This window comes from Capra hircus, chromosome 3 (assembly GCF_001704415.2).
Source record: "Capra hircus breed San Clemente chromosome 3, ASM170441v1, whole genome shotgun sequence".
Lineage (NCBI taxonomy): Eukaryota > Metazoa > Chordata > Mammalia > Artiodactyla > Bovidae > Capra > Capra hircus.
The window spans coordinates 108905556-108928952 of record NC_030810.1 but is presented as its reverse complement, the minus strand read 5'-3'; the positions used below and the strand labels follow the sequence as shown (position 1 = coordinate 108928952).

Genomic DNA, 23397 nt, shown 5'->3' with positions numbered 1-23397 from the left:
TTCTCACTGGAGGAAAAACTAACATGGTGGAATCATGTGATAGATCCTCTGTTAAGGGAGGAGCACAGAAATGAATGAATCACAGGTCTATTCCACCCTTCCACACTGTATAGGCCGCGTGACAAGCTCTTATTCTAATGCTACTTCAAGAAATCGTTTAGGTTTATTTCTAGCCAGGCCACATATCTTGGTCACCTGGTTTTTAACTAAAGAAAGAAACCTAAAGTTCCTTATACTGCTGATTTTTAGCTGGGACAATTTTACTTCCACTGTTCCCCTGCAGAAATATTTAGCAATTTCTAGAGACATTTTTTTTATCATGACTGAGGAAAGGGTCTGGGCTATTGATTTCTAGTAGAAGCTAGAACTGATGCTAAATTGCCTACAATGCATGGAAAACCTCTCTCTTCCTCATCCCTAGCAAAAAATGATCTGATACACAATGTTAGTAGTGCTGAAGTTGAGAAAATCTGCCCTACGCTAATTAATGAGCCCGCTTTGCTGAAGGCTCAACAGTTAATTAATCCACCTGCAATAAAGGCAACACAGGAGACGCAGGCTTGGTCCCTGGGTCAGGAAAATCCCTTGAAGAAGGAAAATGGCAACCCATTGCAATATTCTTGCCTGAAAGATCCCATGGACAGAGTGGCCTAAAAGTCTAAGTGTTAGTCACAGCCCCATGGACTGCAGCCTGCCAGGCTCCTCTGTCCATGGAATTTTCTGGGCAAGAATATTAGAGTGAGTTGTTGGTCCCTTCTCCAGGGGATCTTCCCTACCCAGGGGTCGAACACGGGTCTCCTGCATTGTGGACAGATTCTTTACCATCTGATCACCAGGGAAGCCCCTAGAGTAGCCTGGTGGGCTCCAATCCAAAAGGTCACAAAGAATCAGACGACTGAGCATCTAAGCACACATGGTGAAGATGCCATTCTGGATACTTGAAACTATCTGCCTCTGGCTATAGACTGCTAATCAAAGCTTTTGACGTGTCATCAAACCACTCCTAGAGTGTGATTTCTTGATTAGTATATTTCAACTATTAGCTAATGCTCTTTACCATTGACCATTAACTAACCTAGATTAATTTGCACACAAAGGTATATTGCATGGGTCTAAGCTGTTGTGTTTTAAAGTAAATTGAATTCAGTATGATATTTACTTCTTCTCTTTACTCTATTTTTCTAACTATGAAGCCAGCAAGAAAAGATAGTACCTGCACTTGATTTGTAAGATACCCACTTAAAAAGTTTTTACTTTTATCCACAAAGGGGATCATTTTGTCACAACTCATTTTGTGTCTTCAATATTTAATATCAAAAATAAAAATGTTTACCTATTTAAGGTATTTCTAATTTGCTACTATAATAAATATTCCAATGAATATCCTTGTATTTGCTTAATATTTAACGTTATTTTCTTGGGCTATATGGTGAAATGAATCATCTAAAAAGTCTCAAAACTCTTAAAAAAGATTGCCAAATTGCCATTCAGGAGAGTTTGTACCAATTTAAATGTCCAAATAGCAAAACTGTTTGCTTAGCTCTCAGAATAGTTGATAATACAATGTGTTATAATTACTAAAAATGTATTTACAAGTTAGACATACTCACTTTATAATTTGCAAAGCAATGCAAATAAATATTTTGTTTAATCAACCTCATTTCAAGGCTGATGAGCTGCTTGAAAAGAAAGTTTATAGTGGTTATTTAACTTAGGTAGAGTTCTGACTGTTTGTATTTGATTTCACTAGCCAACAAGTGAAACACCTGAAAATATGGATCAGGAGAATCAGACAATGGTGACTGAGTTTTATTTCTCTGATTTCCCTCAGTTTGAGAAGGGCAGTCTCTTATTCTTCATTCCTTTGTTCTTAACTTACGTGTTCATTATTGTTGGAAATTTCACGATCTTCTTTGCTGTCCAGCTGGATGCACGTCTCCACAATCCTATGTACAATTTCATCAGCATCTTCTCCTTCCTGGAGATTTGGTACACCACAGTGACCATCCCTAAGATGCTCTCCAACCTTGTCAGTAAAGAGAAGACTATTTCTTTCATTGGCTGCCTCCTGCAAATGTATTTTTTTCACTCACTTGGGGTCACAGAAGCCCTAGTCCTCACAGTGATGGCCATTGATAGGTACGTTGCCATCTGCCACCCCCTCCGCTATGCAACCATTATGACCCCTCGACTATGCATCCAACTCTCTGTCTAGCATCTTTGGTTTTCTTATGCTACTGCCTGAGATTGTGTGGATTTCTACTCTTCCATTCTGTGGTCCCAACCAAATCCATCAACTCTTCTGTGACTTTGAACCTGTATTACGCTTAGCCTGTACAGATACATCTATGATTCTGATTGAAGATATAATTCATGCTATTTCCATCCTGACTTCCGTTTGTATCATCACCCTTTCCTATCTAAGAATCATTGTTGTGATCCTGAGGATTCCCTCAGGTAAGAGCCGTCAGAAGGCATTCTCCACTTGTGCAGCCCACATTACTATTTTCTTCCTGTTTTTTGGCAGTGTGACACTCATGTACCTGCGTTTCTCTGTCACTTTCCCACCACTACTGGACAAGGCCATTGCACTAATGTTTGCTGTCCTTGCCCCACTTTTCAACCCGATAATCTACAGTCTGAGGAACAAAGACATGAAAGATGCCATCAAGAAAGTCCTCTGTTCTTGGGGCTTCACTGGTGGTCCAATGGTTAAGAATCCACCTTGCAATGCGAGGGACACCGATTCAATCCCTGGTCCAGGGAGATCCCACACGCCATGGAGCAAATAAGCCTGTGTACCACAGCTACTGAGACTGTACTCTAGAGCCCGTGAGCCACAGCTACTGAGCCTGCAAGCCCTAGAACCTGTGCTCCGCAACAAGAGAAGCCACCACAATGAAAAGCCCATACGCTACAAGAGTAGCCCAACCCTGCAACTAGAGAAATCCCTATGCAGCAACTAAGACCTACCACAGCCCCCAAATAAGCAAACAAATAAGTAAATCTTTTAAAAAAAATGTAAAAAGAAAGAAAATCCTCTGTTCTCAAAAAATGTTCAATGTCTCTGGAAGCCAATGAGAATTCACTCTATCTGTTCAAGCGTCTCTATTCATAAGTTTAAAATGCTAACAAATCAGTTTTTAAAACTACTGGGAATAATTTATTTTTATGTAGTAGTTTGGGTATGATTTCCACTTTTCTAACGTAAGAACTTTTGCTTAATCTAATAAAGGAAGTTATCAGTGATTTGCCTATTTTTATAATATTTATAGATTATGATGGAGTACTTTGTACATTTTAAAACACCAAATCAATGGGGATACTGAACTAAATAATAATCATATTTATTTCTTGCAAATCTAAAATTTTCCCTTACCTAATCTTCCATTTTATATTCATAGTACTCTTATATCATTATTATTATTTTATTTAGAAAAGATTAACAAGATGTGCAGCAGTGAAGTAGTTTAAGACAGAAGGAGAAACCTGGCTTCCTAACATTCATCTAAGAGACATTTATACCTCTATGTGAAAGTGAAGTCACTCAGTCGTGCCTGACTCTTTATGACCCCATGTAGAGCAGCTTGCACCAAGCTCCTCCGTCCATGGGATTTCCAGGCAAGGTTACTGGAGTGGGTTACCATTTCCTTCTCCAGGGAATCTTCCCAACCCAGGGATTGAACCCAGGTCTCCCACATTGTAGGCAGATGCTTTACCATCTGAGCCACCAGGGAAGTTGTCTAATGATAGATAACAATGATTGTGCAGTCCATATAGCCTTTGACCTTGTGATGCTTGTGTCCTGCTGTTTTTATTAACTCTTTTGGGTTCTGTTTTATATTGTTCAGAAAATTCTCTACCAAGTACTCTTGAAAGCTTGAAGGTTAAATAGACAAAATATATAGGCTTTGGATCAAAAAACTCCCATAAATTATGTAAATATGTATAATTATATCTGATGCGCTAATCTAAAAAAAAATCACTATCACTATATAAATAATATTCTATGTTATGTTATACTAAAATGCTGGGCCCGTCTCACACCTCAGTGTCCCTCTTCTTATTGCCTTTCTGCTCTGGAATATTTCTCTCTTTCTTATTTTCTGCCTTATAACTTACACTCAGCATAAAGAAAAACACACACACACACACACACACACAATTTTTTTTCCTTCCCTGTCTCAAACTTATTAATTTTAATTGAAGGAAAACTGCTTCACAATATTGCATTGACCTCGGTCTAGATCAACATGAGTCAGCCATAAGTATACATGTTTCCTCTCCCTCTTCAACCTCCCTCCCATACCTTCCCACCTCTCTTGGTTGTTATAGAGCCCCATTGGTTATCTATTTTACACATGGTAGCGTATATGCTTCCATGTTACTCTCTCCATTTGCCCCACCCTCTCTTTCCTCTCCCCCACCTGTGTCCATAAGTCTGGTTTCTATGTCTGTGCCTCCATTATTGACCTATAATTAGGTTCACTGGTACCATCTTTCTAGATTCTATATATATGCACTAATAACAATATTTGTTTTTCTCTTTCTGACTTACTTCACTCTGTATAATAGGCTCTAGGTTCATTCACCTCATGAGGACTGACTCAAAAAATGTGCTCCTTTTAATGGCTGAGTAATATTCCATTGAATATATGTACCGCTGTTTCCTTATCCATTTATCTGATGTTGGGCATCTAGGTTGCTTCTCATTCTCACTATTGTAACTAGTGCTGCAATCAACATTGGTGTACTTGTGCCTTTTTCAATTTTGGTTTCTTCAAGGTATATGCCAAGTAGTGGGATATGCTGGCTCATATGGTAGTTCCACTCACAGTTTTCTGAGTAATCTCCATACTGTCTTCATAGTGGCTGTATCAAGTTATATTCCCACCAACAGTTCAGGATGGTTCCTTTTTCTCTACATCTTCTCCAGCATTTATTATTTGTGGATTTTTTGATGATTGCCATTCTAACTGGAATTCACACACATTTTATCTTCTGGGCTAAGAGTCCATGCTTTCCTCCTATTAAAGTGCTCTAGTGATTTTAAGGGTAAATTGTCTCTAGAAAAAAAATTTTTCCAGCTCCTGTTGAAAGCAAACCAATCATCTCAATGGTATCACAAATAGCAGGAAGACAACCACAGGTGAGAGAAGGGAGAGGTGACAAAAAATAGAAATAGCAGTAGTATGGAACATCAAAAAAAAGTTCAGTCAGCTTTGATCAGGGAGATAAATTCTTAAACGCATTTGGAAGTGTTAAGGTGGAAGACAGTGCTAGCTCTCAACTTAGGATCAGCTCCAGGCCCCGTTTCCTCTCATGCCTCAGGGAACCAGTGCTATCCTATATCCCTTCTCACTCCAGTAAATGCAAATTATCTCCTATATTAATGTGAGTTTTTTGATACCCATTAGAAAATTTTGGGGAGTAAAGAAAAGTATATAGACTTTTATTGGTTGTAAAATTAAAATGAACGTATTTGAGGCTACTGTTTAGAAATCTAGACTTTTGACCTTTGAACTCCTGGTTTAAAAGCTTAGTATTCCATTTATAGATCTAACAGATTTTATTATTCACTATTAAAGGTGTTTTACAAATATTTGGTCCGGTTTATAAACTTGACAATTAAATCATTTAAAATTACATTTAAATATGGTATACACTGGGTTTCTCTGGTAATTCAGCTAGTAAAAAATTCGCTTGCAAGCAGGAGGCCCCTGGGTCAGGGAGTTTGACTCCCAGGTCAGGGAGTTTCCCTGGAGAATGGATAGGTTACCTCTTCCAGAATTCTTGGGCTTCCCTGGTGGCTCAGGCAGTAAAGAGTCTGCCTGAAATGCAGGACACCTGGATTCAATCCCCGAGTTGGGAAGCTCCCCTGGAGGAGGTCATGGCAACCCACTCTAATACTCTTCCCTAGAGAATCTTCATGGACAGAGAAGCCTGGTGGGCTATTTAGTCCATGCAGTCACAAAGAGTCGGACATGACTAAGCACAGCACAGCACATGATATATACTATTTTGCTTTTAAGTACCTCGATTTTCTGACTCAATAAACAAAGACTCCACAAGTTTTAAAAAAACAATCTTTATAATAAAAAACTCTCCAAAACTAAAAAGTAAGTTATAAATATGGCTTATCCTAAATACTTTTAAGTGTTTTAATGCTTTGACAAACATAGTAAGATTTTAATTTTAAATAATAAAGTGCAAAATCTTGATTTAATGTGTGCATTTTATAAACTATAAATTTTTTTAAAAAGTAAAGGCTTCCCTGGGGGCTCAGTGGTAAAGAATCTGCCTGCTAATACAGGAGACACAGATATGATCTCTGGTCTGGGAGAATCCCACATGCTGTGGAGCAACTAAGCCTGTACACCACCACTATCAAGCCTATGTTCTAGGGCCTAGGAACTGTAACTCAAGCCCATATGCCACAAGCACTGAAGTCCACATGCCTAGACCCTGTGCTCTGCAACTAGAGAAAGCCCACACTGCAATGAAGACCCAGCATAGCCAAAGGTAAATAAATAAAAAAATTAAATGTATGAATTAATTGCTCAATTAGAAATCTAAAATTAGAATTGCAAGGTAGATTTAGTATTCTAATAGGTCAAATTATCTTAAATAATGCAACTGCATAAAATACTAAATATATACAAATTCCTTAGTGCAAAATAATAAGTTTTGATTCTATCAAACCTTTCTAAAACCTTGTTGAGTTTAAAAGATATTAACCAACTAAAGAAATAATAATATGACCCATTTTGTTATTCATACAGCAAATGTTTACTAAGACTATTATGCCAAGCACTGTTTTCAGTGCTTGTGATGAGACTAAAAAAGTTCCCTGCCATTATGCAACTTGCACTATGATGAGGGAAGTTATCAAAAAAATATTAAAAATAAGAAAAAAATCCAAAATAGAATAAAATCATCTGGTCTCTATGAAACAGAAACATAAAGCTATTGCAAGATAATAGGATTTGGTGTGGAAAGGGAGATCATAGTTTTAAATAAAGTGGCCATAATTGGACCTCATATAAGGTTACATTTGAACAAAGATTTGAATAAAATTGTGATTCATGGGAATATGAGGAGAGAAAATAATAAATAATCTAGGTAGCAGTAAAAGTTAGTGAAAACCTGACTCAGAAGACATGATCAATAAGACAGAAGAACAAAGATAAAGCATTCTGAAAGTCAAGTGAACAGAATACATCAAGAAAGAAGTGATGGTTAAATTCTGCAAAATAGTCAAGTAAGGTAAAGACTGAAGGTTGACTTTGAACTTAGACACTTGGAGATCATTGTTAAATAAATAAGAGAAGTGTGCATGAAATGGTGAAAGTAAAAGCCTGACTTGAGTAGTTGGATAGAAAAGAATCAAAGAAAAATTGGAAATTTCAATTACAGATAATTCTTTCATGGAGTTTTACTACTACTGAAAACAGAGAAATAAGGTAATAAGGAGCAAGTGGAATCATTAAAATACTTAGTTAAGGGTGAGTCACAATATATTTTAAACATAATATAGGATACATATATCTACATAAATGTATATTCACATCAATATTTGTAGCTAAAATAGTATTTTTACAAAAGAATACTTATGCTTAATCCATATGGTACTTCTTATCTTTTCTTTACTTCCTTTCCCCATTCTATTTCTTTAAAATCATTTTTAGAACTGATTTCACCACTTCCTAATGGATTGTGATAAGTGTGAAAAATTGATGAAATTAGGTCTTTAATTTTTGCTGTCTTTGGATGAGTATTTAATAAGCCGTTTCTATTTTCAACTTTGTATTTGCTTATAGTTTTCTAATTTATTTATAATAAAGTATTACATTTTATTAAAAAAACAAATGTTGCTTTTAAAAATGATGGCAATTTTAATATGATGAAGAAAATAAATATACACTCTCTGACAGTACTGACATGATGTTAAAATAGTATAATCTTTCCTAGAGCAATTTAGCAATATGTCAAAAGAATTAATATATCTATTTAGAAGTAGTGACAGAGAATGCTTTTTTGATGAAGTAGCATTTAAACTGATAGTTGAATACTGAGAAGGAATCAGCCAGGGAAATATATAAGATAAAACAATTGTGCAAATATCCTGAGGTTAGAAATAGCTGGGTTTCTGAGAAAACCATTTTAAAGGAACCAAATGCACATGTGCAAATGGAACACAGTAAGAGTCATGAGATGAAGATTAGTAGCAAAACATGCCAACTTGAAGCGCATATTATGAGATACTGGAATTTGTTCCAACTGAAGACACTGAAGTAAGATATTAGATTCTTAGAATAACATCCCTGCTGTTGTATGAATGCAAATTGTGTGCACGCTCCGTCGCTTAGTCATGGTCAGCTCTGCAACTCCATATGCTATAGCCTGCCAGACTCCTCTGTCCATGGGATTATCCAGGCAAGAATAATGGAGTGGGTCGCCATTTTCTCCTCCAGGGGATCTTCCTGACCTAGGGATCAAACTCCTGTCCCCTGTGTCTCCCGCATTGGCAGGTGATTCTTTACTTCTGAGCCAGCTAGGAAGCCCATGAATGCAAGTTGGAGTGCAGCAAATGTGGAGGTGGAGAAGATGAATTACAGGAACACAGTAATGCTTTTCTGTTACAAAACAGACTGCCCCCAGAATTAGAGCTTGAAACAGAAACTATCTCTCTGTCTCTTAATCTATGGGTTAATTTTCACTGTAGTCAAATAGCTAGTTCTTCTAGTCCTGGTTCACTCATGCATTAAGAGTCAGCAACTGTTTGGTTAGAACCGACTGAACTAGGACAATGCTCTGTCTGGCTAAGACAGTTATACTCTCTCCCATGTCTTTCATCTTGCAGCAGGCTAGCACCTATTGTGCATATAATGGCTAGCTGGGGTATTAATATAGAGGCTGAGTACATGGGCTTCTAGAGACTCATCTCATTACTGGCACATAAATCCTTCTGTTGCATCCTACTGCCAAATCAATTTAAAAGGGGGACTTGTTCAGTTGCTTGGGAGTGTCCGATTCTTTGCGACCCATGGAGAGGAAAAGAGACCCCCACAAAAGACTGAGCCAGATCTGCCTGTGAGGGTTTGAGTGTCTCCTTCAGAGGCATGGGTCAACAGTGGCCTGCTGTGGCGAAACAGGCTCTGGCAACAGCAGTCCTGTGAGGTATAAGTCCTCTTGGAGAAGGTTGCCATTAGTCTTACCGTAAAGCCGCTGGGTGGGTCACCTAGAAACTGAAGAACAATTATACAAAAGAAGTTCTCACACTGCTGCAAAGGTTCTCGGCCCTACAACAGACTTCCCAACCTGGGGATCTCTTAAAGGGACTGGGAATCCCCAGGAAATCTGACTTTGAGGGTCAGTGGGATTTGATTACATCCTACTTCTATAGGACTGGGGAAACAGAGACTTTTGGAGGGCACAAACCCAATCTTATGTGCACCAGGAACCCAGGGGAAAGGAGCAGTGACCCCACAAGAAACTGAGCCAGACTTGCCTGTGAGTGTTTGTGAGTCTCTGCCAGAGGCATAGGTCTCTACAGTGGCCTGCTGCAGGGTCGGGGCACTGGCAGCAGCAGTCTTTAGAGATGTGGCATGTTGGCATAAGTCCTCTGGGAGAAGATTGCCATTAGCCCTACCATAGAGACTGTGAAAGTGTTAATTGCTCAGTCATGTCCGACTCCATGATCTCATGGACTGTAGCTGGTCAGACTTCTCTGTTCATGGGATTCTCCCGACAAGAATACTGGAGTGGGTTGCAATGCCCTTCTCCAGGAGATCTTTCTGACCCAGGGATCGAACCCAGGTCTCCCACATTGTAGGCAGATTCTTTTCCATTTGAGCTAACAGGGAAGCCCTTATAGAGACTATAGCTCTACCACAGAGACTGCAGACTCCAGGACTGGGCAGCCCCAGGTCAAAATACAGGGCGGGAGTACACACCTACCCATCAGCAGAAAATTGGATTTACTGAGCAGACCCCGTCCACCAGAGCATGACCCAGTTTTCCCAACAGCCAGTCCCTCCCATCAGGAAGCCTGTACAATCCTCTTATTCTCATCTATAAGATGGCAGACAGAATGAAAACCACAATCACAGGAAACTAACCGAAATGATCATGTGGATCACAGCCTTGTCTAACTCAGTGAATCTATGGGCCGTGCTGTGCAGGGCCACCCAAGATGGTTGGGTCATGGTGGAGAATTCCGACAAAATTTGATCCACTGGAGAAGGGAATGACAAACCCCTTTGGCACTCTTGCCTTGAGAACCCCATGAACAGTATGAAAAGGCAAAAAGATGAGCTTCCCAGGTCAGTAGATGTCCAACATGCTACTGGGGAAGAGTTGAGAAAAACCTCCAGAGTGAAGAGGCTGAGCCAAAGTGGAAACGATGCCCATTTGTGGATGTGTCTGGTGGTCAAAGTTAAGTCTGATACTGTAAAGAACAATTTTGCATACAAACCTGGAATGTTAGGTCCATAAATCAAGTTTAATTTGATGTGGCCAAAAAGGAGATGGCAAGAGTGAATACTGACATTTTAAGAATCAGATAACTAAAATGGATGGGAATGGGAGAATTTAATTCAGATAACCATCATATATACTACTGTGGTCAAAAGTCCCTTAGAAGAAATGGAGTAGCCCTCATAGTCAACAAAAGGGGCACTTAGCGGAGGGAAAGAAATTTCACTTCTTGGTAGATTGAGTAAGTGTATGAATGCTCAGTCATGTCCAACTCTTTGTGACCCTGTGAACTGTAGCCCACCAGACTCCTCTCTCCATGGAATTCTCCAGACATGAATCCTGGAGTGGATAGCCATTCCTGTCTCCAGGGGATATTCATGACTCAGAATCAAACCTGCATCTCTTGCCTCTCTTGTACTGGCAAGCAGATTGTTTACCACTGCACTAGAAAGAGCTGACAAATTAGCTTGCAAAGGGCATGGATACAGGGAAGAGTTAAGATTGTGTGATTTTCTTTGCCATATAGAGATGATTGGTATCCCCACATTATGCTAAAATCTTCACTGGAACCACTGGAACTAATCCTGTATATGTGGGCTCAAACTGAAAGGTAGTGGTCTATATTTAGAGCTTGTGGTAGAGGAGTATCTTCAGCAAAGTAAACAAGTTTATCATGGCATAGTGTGCTATAATTAACGATGCTATTGCAAATGATATTGTGTCTTCCTCAGGGAAATTCAACAGGCCTTGAAAAAGGCCACTATCCTTTCAGAGAATAGTTAAAAACAAAACGACAACAAAACACGCTACAAAAAACAAACCCTAATTCTGTTGAAAGCAGTTCTTCAGAATAATGGTATTTATGCGTATTGATTCTGAACGTATCTATGAAAAGTGGTCATAGTTAAGGAAGACTCTTAGAGTTCTTAACAGAAAGGAGAACTGATGAGAAAAGACCAGAGGAGAAGGGTTCTACTAATTAACCCATGGGGAAGTAGAACTGCTATTTTTCTTCAGCCATCAGGGGGAATATTTTGGTAGAGAAATATCCCCAAGAAGATTTTAGACAGGTATAACAGTCCTATCTGAGGTACTGAAGGGACTTGAACTGCTTAAATGCTGGACAGGGAAGGGACCTCATTGTTTCTGCCAGAGGTAAGAGGAAAATGCACACGGGTCCAAGATGAGATTGGTCCAATGTTAATGAGAAAGTAAATTTATTCCCAAGTAGAAAGAAAAGACACTTAGCTAGGGCTTCTTCTGTTAACTTAAATACCAATATTTGGGAACATATTTGAGATTGCATGAATGGAATTAGGATCAGAAGGGAGGTGATAGATTTAAAACCAGTGATAATGTTATGTTTTATCTGAGGCATGATGGGTTGAATAATTAACACCTTTTCCCTAAATACTATGTTTCTCTGCTTTCACACCTTCAGAGTTTCTCTAAATTAACTCTGGTCCAAAAGTAAGTCATTTTACATACTGGTTTCTGTTCCCAATGAAATGAATATAAACCAAATGAGAACATAAATAAAGAGAGATAAGGTAGTATCAGTAACCTATTCCTGAAAATCATATCCCAGAGTACTGACTCAAATTGACTAGTCTCTAAATCCAGATCAGTTTTTTAATGCACGTCTTCCTTTCTCCAATGCGGTTCTGAAAGTGAAAGTGAAGTTGCTCAGTCGTGAACGACTCTTTGTGACCCCATGGACTGTAGCCCACCAGGCTCCTCTGTCCATGGGATTCTCCAGGCAAGAGTACTGGAGTGGGTTGCCATTTCCTTCTCCAGGGGATCTTCCCAACCCAGGGATCGAACCCAGGTCTCTTGCATTGCAGGCAGACACTTTGACCTCTGAGCCACCAGGGAATCCAATGGGATTGGGTCAGCTCATTTCTCTTCTCCCAGTCTCCAACAGATAAATTTCTTATGAAGCTCTGTAGAGTACAATATTGATTTTGCTAAAATATAAGCACCTGGATTCTACTGAAAGGATTACTACTAGTCACTTAGAGGAAATAAATAGAGATGCTAGAAACCAAAGAAGCCAGTAGCTGTGACTACTTTAGAGGTCCAAAATGTCTCAGTTCTAAGGAACTGGCAGTAGTCATTTTTCCACTAATTTGTAAATGGAGCTCATGTAACTCTTCCTTGCTCCTTTCCTTAATCTCTTCCTGAGTTCAGCTGATCTAAGAGCGTTTAATTGCCAGGTGTCAAAACAGTGGGTTAAAGCAACAACGGAAACAAGTGAGAGTAAAAGTGAAGCTTTGAATCACTTACTGTGATAGTGTGACTGGAGAAAGGACCAATTCCCTCCATCCCAGCCCCGTTTCATATCTCCTGCAAAACTGAGCACCAGTTAAGCACCAGGGGTATCAACACAGACTTGGAGGTCATTGCAGTGTTGAAGCGGCTCTGAACAAAAGGCTGTACCATTTTATAGACATTGAAATAGAAGGGAAGTCACAGAGTGAGCTAAGTCAGAGAGGAGAAGAGTATCTCAAAGGGTTTTCCTTCTCCTCCCATAAGGAGGTCTCAGTAGAGATACCTGAAGATGACTTTGGTACTTTGGTCCAAGGCTTCAGCTAAAGTGACTTAGGAATGAAAATGCCAGGGTGAACGTAATTGTTCAGAAAGCATGAATGACCAGCGGAGACTGGGTCTTTTACTGCAACTCCCTTCAGAGACTGATGACCTGGCTGTGCACAAATCAGGAGTGGAACGAGCATCTATCTCCTGGAGAGTCTGCTGGGAGACATCTGAAAACTCATACAGGTTTTTCATCAGGAGCCAGTTTCTTCACTGTCCATGTATTTTTGAGGTGGAAGGTAGAGCAAGAAGGATCTTCCACTCTCTTATTATTTTATTCCTGTGCATTAAACTCTTAAATCCACGTCCTTTATTTAAAAGTGTAATTCTTTTCTTTATGATTCTTTCCCTTCTGATTCTTTCCCTTTGGGTGTTGGGATAGCCTAACATTTCTGTGAATTTGAAGTCAATCCTGTTTCTTACCTTCTTCTGTGAATTTCTCCAAGAGTTTCCTAATATAACCTTGTTCCTACTAATCCCAACTAATACCGTTCCTTCCTATTCTTTCCTATGAATACCCAGCGGCATTTTTCCCTTGGCAAATAGTCTTCTCTGTGCCTATAATGTCTATTTACCTTCTTGCTTAACTTATGTGAATCTGTTTTATAAAAACAATACCATTTTCAGATGAAAGTTGCCAACTCTTCCACTTCCCTTGTGTTTCTAGGCTGAGAAAATTTCCAGGGAAAATGTTTTATTGGTATTCTCCTTTTCCTTACATTGCTGTTACCTAAAAATTATTTTCTTTGGCATATACTTTGATACCTTCAACCTTAGTTGTGTCATGCAAAGACATTAAAGTTCACAGGAATGACTCAGTTAACAACTTTTCTCATAAAATTTTACCATGAATTTATATCATTGATTTTCTCCCATTCTAGGACTTTTGACATATGGTAATTATTCTACTTACATGTTTTAAACTCTAATAATTGGTCTTTAAGAATATGACCTTTTATTTTATTATTATTTCTGTTATAATTTTTCTTGAATTTCATGGGAATATCAGCTTCTAGGCCTCCATTTCCATACAATTATCAATATCTTATTGTCTTCACATTTTTATGCATCCATCTTAAACCCCTAAATCCAAAAGCTAAGCAATGTATGTCATTATCTTTGAGTTTTTCCCTTGAAGAATTTCAGCTACTTTCTCCAAATCTACTAACCTTAAAGTTCCAATTCTAAGAAAATCAACTTTTTTTGTAATTCAACCGAGAAAACTGAATAGGGAGACAGTTGTTCATTCAGAATCTCTTCTTCTTTTCAATATCTCTAACAGACTGATGTTTTAGGAATCTGATTGAAAAGATTTCAAGAACCAGATTCCCAAGAGAGAGTCCACAGTTCACCTACTGGGCCTCCTTCATACTTACAAAATGCTCTAGTGCTGAATTTTTCACCAGTCCTTTCATTCTGTGGTGGCCAATTTCTACTAGATTTACTTTTGCTGCTGCTGGAGTTTCCTACCAAATCTCTATATCGATATGTGTGTCTGAAAGCCTTATTCTCTTCTCTAGCTACACTCAAAGCTGCTCTGTGGCCTGATAAAGAAGCATACTATTGGAAACTGAGGATGTTCCGGAAAATGCAAAATGTAACTTTATGATGATTACATCATCATACGAACTAAAAGTTTTGATTTTTCTAATCTATAGCCAAGAGTCATTAGAGAATTTAGCATGCGATTAATAATGATTTTGTGAATTCTTATAAAACTGTGATTATTAATAGTACCCCTAATATCCTACTTAATTATAGTTACTATGGGCTTATAAACATGACATTATTAATACTTTATTTGATTATCTGTCTCCTTAATTAGTATATAAGGTTCATGAAAGTAGAGACTGTTTTCTTCACTACTGAACTCAATAAACCTACAGTTGTGTTTGGCACGTGTGTGTGTGTGCTCAGTCGTGTCCAACTCTTTGAGACCCCACGGACTGTAGCCCATCAGGCTCCTCTGTTCATGGAGTTCTCCAGGCAAGAATACTGGAGTGGGTTGCCATTTCCTGCTCCAGAGGATCCTCCCAACCTGGGGATCAAACCCACCTTTCTTGAATTTCCTGCATTGGCAGGAGGGTTCCTTATCACTGCATCACCTGGGAGGCCCGAGGCACACAATAGGCACTAAATGAATATTTATTTAATGAATCAAAGAATGATAGAAGTAAATAATTTATCTCAAGTGTTGTTCTTTGTACTCATATAACATAATTGACCCGATCCTTCACACTTCATTTAGGGAGTGAGTTGTGTCTTTTTATGTATAACAATTAAGGCTGCCGAGACCATGGTGAGAAGTAACCAAACGTCTATGGTGACAGAATTTTTATTTTCTGGATTTCCCAAGTTTGAAGATGGTAACCTCCTCTTCTTTATTCCTTTGTTAATCATCTACATATTCATCATTGTGGGGAATCTCATTGTGTTTTTTGCAGTCAGGATGGATACTCATCTGCACAATCCCATGTATAATTTCATCAGCATATTCTCATTTTTGGAGATCTGGTACACCACAGCCACCATTCCCAAAATGCTCTCCAATCTTGTCAGTAAGAAGAAGACTATCTCCATAATTGGCTGCCTCTTGCAGATGTACTTCTTCCACTCACTGGGCAATTCAGAGGGGATTTTGTTGACTACCATGGCCATTGACAGGTATGTTGCCATCTGTAATCCTCTCCGCTACCCAACCATTATGACGCCCCGGCTGTGCACTCAGCTCTCTATAGGCTCCTGTATCTTTGGTTTTCTTGTGTTGCTACCAGAGATTGCATGGATTTCCACACTGCCCTTCTGTGGGCCAAACCAAATCCACCAGATCTTCTGTGACTTTGAACCTGTGCTACGCTTGGCATGCACAGACACATCCATGATTTTGATTGAGGATGTGATCCATGCTATTGCTATCATCTTCTCTGTCTTGATAATTGCCCTCTCATATATCAGAATCATCACTGTAATCCTAAGAATTCCCTCTGCTGAAGGCCGTCAGAAGGCCTTTTCTACCTGTGCATCTCATCTTGGTGTCTTTCTGATGTTCTATGGCAGTGTGTCCCTCATGTACCTGCGTTTCTCTGCCACTTTCCCACCAATTTTGGACAAAATCATTGCACTGATGTTTGCAGTTCTTGCTCCCTGTTTCAATCCTATCATTTACAGCTTGAGAAACAAGGATATGAAGATTGCAATTAAGAAGCTTCTCTGCCTTCAGAAGGTATTTTATGCATCTGCAAGTTAATGTTAGATCCCAAGAATTGATTGATCATTCAAATCTCTCAATTTGGATGTCACTGTAATGTTCTAGATCCTAAAATTAACATAATACTAATTTATTGTCATACTGATATTTTCTGTTTATCCCAGTTCTTCCCACATACCTGTTTATTACATTTATATGTATTCAATTAAGATATCAATAACTACCTGTATAGACTTGAACAGATAGATAAATAATAGAAAGGAAATATGATGTTTAAGCCATCAAAATATATTTGAGCATTAATTTTATTGTTGTTTGCTTTCTTGAACATTTGTTTTGTTGTATATGAACATCAATTTTATTGTTAATATGTTTTAAAATTATTATTATATTATTATTATTATGTTATAGGCATTAGTAACAACTGAAAGTTACAAAATATAGCAGTCAAAAGTATAAGATCTAGAGAGGAGGGTGAGGTCCATATTTCACTGGTACCACATACTAGCTTTGAGACCTTGAGAAAGATGTTAATTAATCACTCTGCATCTTAGTTTCATCATCTATGAAATGGGTATAAAAGTAATATATATTGAAGGTAGAACTTCATATAGTTGTTATAAAAACTGAGTGAATTACCCTATGAAAGTAATTGGAATGTTTTACAACATAGGGCAAATGCAAAAATAAGTGTTAGTTATTACTCTTATTTGCCACTAATTACTTGCATTTATTTTGGATGTTTTAAAGAATGCTATAGTAAAGAATGATATATTGGAAATGAAATCTCATACTTAGGGACATTTATGTATGATTATTATTCATAGAGTTTTGTTAATATTGTTTTTCTGGGGCCAAGTGGAATTAATCTTCACTTTAACTATTTTGGTTGAATTTGTCCAATTTGATTGAATTAGGCTATTTGATTTAATGTGATTTCAAACACACTCTGAAATGATAAAAAGTAGATAGATGATGAATAAAGAGATAATACATATAATTAAAGAAAGATACAGACCTTTCTGAGTTACTTCTCTTGCTTTTATTTTTGTTCTCTTTGTATTGTCCAAGGACATTCATAATGGCCATTTTTATACCTTGAAATACCATATGTCACATTCCTTTCAAGAAAGAATTAATATATTTGATTTGAAGTGTCTAAAGCACCAGCTGAATCTGTTGGGTAGTCCAGAAATGATCAAAGCGGAATATATAAAAACTACAGTAAATCAGTGGAAAATACTCTGATGCTGGAGGGATTAGGGGCAGGAGGAGAAGGGGACGACAGAGGATGAGATGGCTGGATGGCATCACTGACTCGATGGATGTGAGTCTGAGTGAACTCCGGGAGTTGGTGATGGACAGGGAGGCCTGGCGTGCTGCGATTCATGGGGTCGCAAAGAGTCGGACACAACTGAGCAACTAAACTGAACTGAACAGTAAATCAGAACATACAAAAAGTAAAATAATATAAAACCAAAATACTATAAATACTGTAAAAAGATTGCCCTTAATTTATCCCTAAACTTGAATTGTTACCCCAGTATACATACATACAAGGTCCAATTGAAGACTATACTTATCAACAGATATTGATAGAGGAAATAGGATAAAAGAATCTAGGGATGAAAATGGGTATAATTCTACACATAAGCTATGGAAAAAAAAAATGATCAAAACCTGGAAAAGCAGATGCTGAGAAGTCATGGTGCATTTGGAAGCTCCAGATACAAGAAATAGAATCAAATAGAATCACAGTGGAGCTGTCCCTTGAGCTGTGTTCAGAGAAGTGTATGAAAAGTAAGTCTGAAATACACAAGCCAGAGAAGTGATTAAATATCCAAGTAATCTCAGGCTGCTAAAACAAAAACAGAAACGTACAACTTTTCGGCACAGAAACAGTCATCTACAGCTGATGTCAGACTTCATGGCAGATGCTTCCACGTTTGTGATGAGCCATTAGATCATTGACACATTCTTATCTAGTTAGTTTTGTATCTGTATACATAGTCACATACATGAACACACACAAATATACCCACACACCCAGATTATCCTTTTGTAAAATAATTACTTTAGTCTTCCCCTATACTGAGTGCTATAAGACCATTAAATGTGTTTAATGCATGGCTCAATAATTACTTGAAGAATTACTATAATGAAATAGAGATAGATATTTGAGGATTGGAAACAAATGAAACAGAATAAATCTAATTAAAAAATAAGTAAAATAATTTTTATTTAAATGTTCAATGAGATTTGTGAAAATAGTATTAATATCTATTAGTAAAAACACTGGCAAATAAAAAATACAAAAATAAAATGTAATAGAAATATTGAATAAATTGAATACTACAAAAATGAAAATAATGACTTAGAAGAAAGCCTAAAGGACATATTCCAGAAAAAAAGGACCAATATGAAAAGTCTAAGATTAAATGTAAGGAAAGAAATATATAGGGAATATATTCACTTATTCTACAAACCATATATTGTTGTTATTGTTCAGTAGGTAAGTTATGTCTGACTTTTTGTGACCACATGGACTGCAGCTTCCCTGTCTTTCACTGTCTCCCAGAGTTTGCTCAAATTCATGTTCATTGAGTCAGTGATGCCATCCAATCATGTCATCCTCTACCATACATATGAATATAGAAATTTCACAAAGAAACAAAATAGAAGAAATATAATAATTGAAATTAAAGGAAATTATTTTTGAGCTAAAGAATAACTGAATCAGCAGATCAGAAGAGACTTTCACATAAGACCTGGGACTGTAAAATTCCTAGAAGAAAAGAGAGGAAAATACCCTTGGCATCAATTTTGGCAGTGACATTTTGCTTTTGGCACAGGCAACAAAAATAAAAATAGACAAGCAGGAAAAAAAAAAAAAGACAAGTGGGACTACATCAAACTAAAAACTATTGTACAGCAAAGGAAATAATCAACAGAACAAAAAGGCAACCGACAGAATGAGAGAAATATCTGCAAACCATATATCTGAGGAGGTGATAATTTCTAAAACATTTGTTGGTCACCCAGTCATTTCTGACTCTTTGCAACTCCATGGACTGTAGCCCATCAGGCTCCTCTGTTCATGGAATTCTCCAGGCAAGAATACTGGAGTGAGTTGCTGTTTCCTTCTCCAGGCAATCTTCCCAATCCAGGGATCAAACCCTGGTCTCCACATTGCAGGCAGATTCTTTACTGTCTGAGCCACCAGGGAAACCCCAAAATATGTAAGGACCCCCTCAAATAACTCAATTAAAATGGGTAAAGTATTTGAACAGATATTTCTTCAAATAAGACATACACTTAGCTAACAGGTATATATAAAAAAAAAATTCAGCATTAAAACATTATGGTGGCTCAGATGATAAAGAATCTGCCTGTGCTTCAGGAGACTTGGGTTCGATCCCTGGGTCAGGAAGATCTCCTGGAGAAGGTAATGGCAACCCACTCCACTATTCTTGCCTGGAGAATTCCATGGACAGAGGAGTCTGAAGGGCTATCGTGCATGAAGTCACAAAGAGTCAAATGCGACTGAGCAACTAGCACTTATTAACCATCAAGGAAATGCAAATCAAAACTACAATGAAATATCTTCTCACACCAGTTAAGATGGCTATTAACCAAAAAACAAAAGAGAACAAATATTGGTGAGGTGACAGAGAAATTGGAACCCTTGTATAGTGGGTATGTAAAATGGTACATAGATATGGTAAACAACATATTCAAAAGCAGAGACATTATTTTGCCAACTAAAGTCCGTCTAGTCAAGGCTATGGTTTTTCCTGTGGTCATGTATGGATGTGAGAGTTGGAGCATGAAGAAGGCTGAGCACCGAAGAATTGATGCTTTTGAACTGTGGTGTTGGAGAAGACTCTTGAGAGTCCCTTGGACTGCAAGGAGAACAAACCAGTCCATTCTGAAGGAGATCAACCTTGGGAATTCTTTGGAAGGAATGATGCTAAAGCTGAAACTCCAGTACTTTGGCCACCTCATGCAAAGAGTTGACTCATTGGAAAAGACTCTGATGCTGGGAGGGATTGGGGGCAGGAGGAGAAGGGGGCAACCGAGGATGAGATGGCTGGATGGCATCACGGTCTCAATGGACGTGAGTCTGAGTGAACTCTGGGAGTTGGTGATGGACAGGGAGGCCTGACGTGCTGAGATTCATGGGGTTGTAAAGAGCCGGACATGACAGAGCGACTGAACTGAACTGAACTGATGGAGATTCCCAAAAAATTAAAAATTCAAGTACCATATGATCTAGTAGTCCCACTTCAGGATATACATCTAAAAGAATTGAAGTCAGGATCACTGAGAGATATCTGCACTCCTATGTTTATTGAAGCACTATCCACAATAGCCAGGAAATGGCAGCAACCCAAGTGTACATCATGAAATAACCTGATTAAAAATTGTGGTATACATGCATAGTGGAGCATTATTTAGTTTTTTAAAAAAGAGAGAAACTCTGCTATTCGCAATAATATGGATAAATCTGGAAGATATTAAGCTAAATGAATCTAACAACAGAAAGTAAAACACTGTATGATTCCACTTATATGAAGTATATAAAATAGTCAAACTCACAGAAGCAGAGAATACTATTATGGTTGCTGAGAATCGAGAGGCGAGGGAAATGAGGAGTTGTTCAGTAAGTATAGAGTTTCAACCATGATACATGAATCAGTTCTATAAATCTGCTGTAAAACATAGTGCCTATAGTTAAGAATATGGCATTGGGCATTTCAAAATTTCTAAGGGGTAAATCTCATATTGTGTTCTTCACATGTAGCACAGAGAAAACCATAACAAGCAAACTACAAATTAAGGGGTATAAGGACCTTCTAGATGGTACTGGACATGCATGTTACCTTTATTCTGATGCTGTCAAGGGTGTTTGCAATATATTCAAACTTATCAAGTTGTACACATTAAATATGTGTGGTTCTTTGTATGCAAATTGTTGTTGTTCAGTCACTCATAGTGATCAAGCCTTTGTGACGCTATGGACTGCAACTGGACATGCCAGCTGCAACTTCCCTGTCCTTCCCTATCTCCCGGAGTTGGCGTAAATTCATGTCCATTGATTCGGTGATGGTATCCAGCCATCTCATCCTCTGCTGCCCTCTTCTCCTTTTGCCTTCAATCTTTCCCAGAAAATTTTTAATACAAATTATATTTAAATAAATCTGACGAGAAAAAAAAGATGGTTTCTTCCTATGCTAAATTATTAAAAAAAACAATTTTGCCACCTGAAAGTTTTAACTTTAAGAAAAAATATAAGCAAATAGACAAGGAAAATAAGCTTCCAAGTCACAAGAAGAATTGTTAGACAAAACTTTCAGAGAAAGAATGTCTTCCTATACCAAAATATATTTCCAAAATCTCATATTAGGCAATCTTTTAAGAAGATTAAAGATAAAATCAACTACATTTGGAAAAAAATAACTTTGAGTTTTCAACAGAGCAGTAGATTAAGTACACAATAATCTCATGAAAAGGATAAGATATTGACTGTGGTTGACAGGACTAAAGAGAATTGTTTAAGGTTGAAGAGATTCATATACATTTGTAGCATAAGGAAAAGAAAAATAAAATTGTTCCTTCATTTCAATATTGGTATAAAATCCTAATCACATGATTATTTTAAAATAATCTTATTTTCTATTATATATTTCTTTCAACATGTTTTACTGGTGTCAATATATTCATTCAAGACTTTATATATTTCTTTGTTCATGTAATAACAGGACTATGACAAAACTGTTATTTACCAGGTGCCCTGTAGCACAGCTAAGGACAATGATCGTAGGGCTGGAGAAAGTAGCTTCTCAGGATGACGAGTGCAATCAGAAAATAAATATTTATTGAAAACTTTGACCTGTTAAACTAATGAGAGGAAAGTACAATGGGGAGCTTTCTGATAACTAACCCCATGAGGGAAAGTGATACTCTCTACTGCAGTGCAGGGGAGAAGTCCCCTATGGAACCCATTTCCCTTTCTGTTATGCCCTGAGGTACCTGTGAATATAATTGCAAGTCCGCATTTTGAGGGACTTAAAGGATATCAAGGATGAAGAGACCCAGATAAATAGAAGAGTTTCTGTGGTCTTTGGTAGAGGTAAGTGTAGAAGACTCAGGCTTGGAAAGAAGGTATTCACTCACTGTGCACGAGAAGAATCATCTTACTCCATGAAGATTGCATTATTATATTATTATATAATATAGATTATTATAGATTGCATTATTATTATATTGCATATAAAAATTAGAGGCTTTGAATTTTGGTGAAAGGCAATAGAAAGTTTAGAAGAAACCCTCCCTCCTGAGGTACTAGGCCGAGGAATACATGAAACAGGATACTCCATTTAAGGTACCATCTTTTGAAAGATTACTTTGTCCAGACTTGATTATGACTCTCATCAAAATTGAGTTGTCATACTTTTCTCTCCAAACAGTCTTCAGTTTTCTTTGCTAGATTATTCATGACTGTCTTGTGGGTTTAATTATAATTGTGCATGGTGGCCTTGCTCCAAGTTGATATATTTGACCCCAGCTCATATGTTGCTTGTCAATCCTTTTCAGGAAGAACTCATTCTTGAGAAGGTTAAACAATTAAGTTGTAATACAATAAATGATCCTTATGTAATGCAATAAATATATGTAACACAACAAATATGATGATGATCCTTATGTAATACAATAAATATAATGCAGACACTCCAGTGTAATGGTGCCCAATATTTTGGAGTGTTTAGTACATTTCTAACATACTTTAAACATTTAAATATATTTACTTTGTCCATGCTAGGTTTTCTCATTTGTAAAGTGGAATTAATAATCCTATCTTATTAGAGCATTTTGAGCATTAAATGAGAAATATATACTTGTGCTTGTCACAGTGACTCAGTACCATATAATATACTACTGACTATGCATACAATATTCATAATACTATGTAATACAGTATGGCCTTCCCAGGTGGCACTAATGGTAAAGATGGAGAAGGCAATAGCACCCCACTCCAGTACTCTTGCCTGGAGAATCCCATGGACCGAGGAGCCTGGTAGGTTACAGTCCACGGGGTCATGAAGAGTCGGACA

At 37.7% G+C, this 23397-nt stretch overlaps 2 protein-coding genes across 2 annotated transcripts; both read left to right on the top strand.

The window, feature by feature from the left end:
* On the top strand, positions 1775–14683 carry LOC102186357 (olfactory receptor 6K3-like). Its single transcript, XM_013976109.2, is given in 3 exon segments — positions 1775–2208; positions 2210–2700; positions 14595–14683. Coding segments are annotated over 3 exon segments (1014 nt in total).
* Positions 15371–16321, top strand: LOC102186645 (olfactory receptor 6K3-like). Its single transcript, XM_005677310.2, has one exon. The coding sequence runs from the start codon at positions 15371–15373 to the stop codon at positions 16319–16321; it is 951 nt and encodes a 316-aa protein (XP_005677367.2).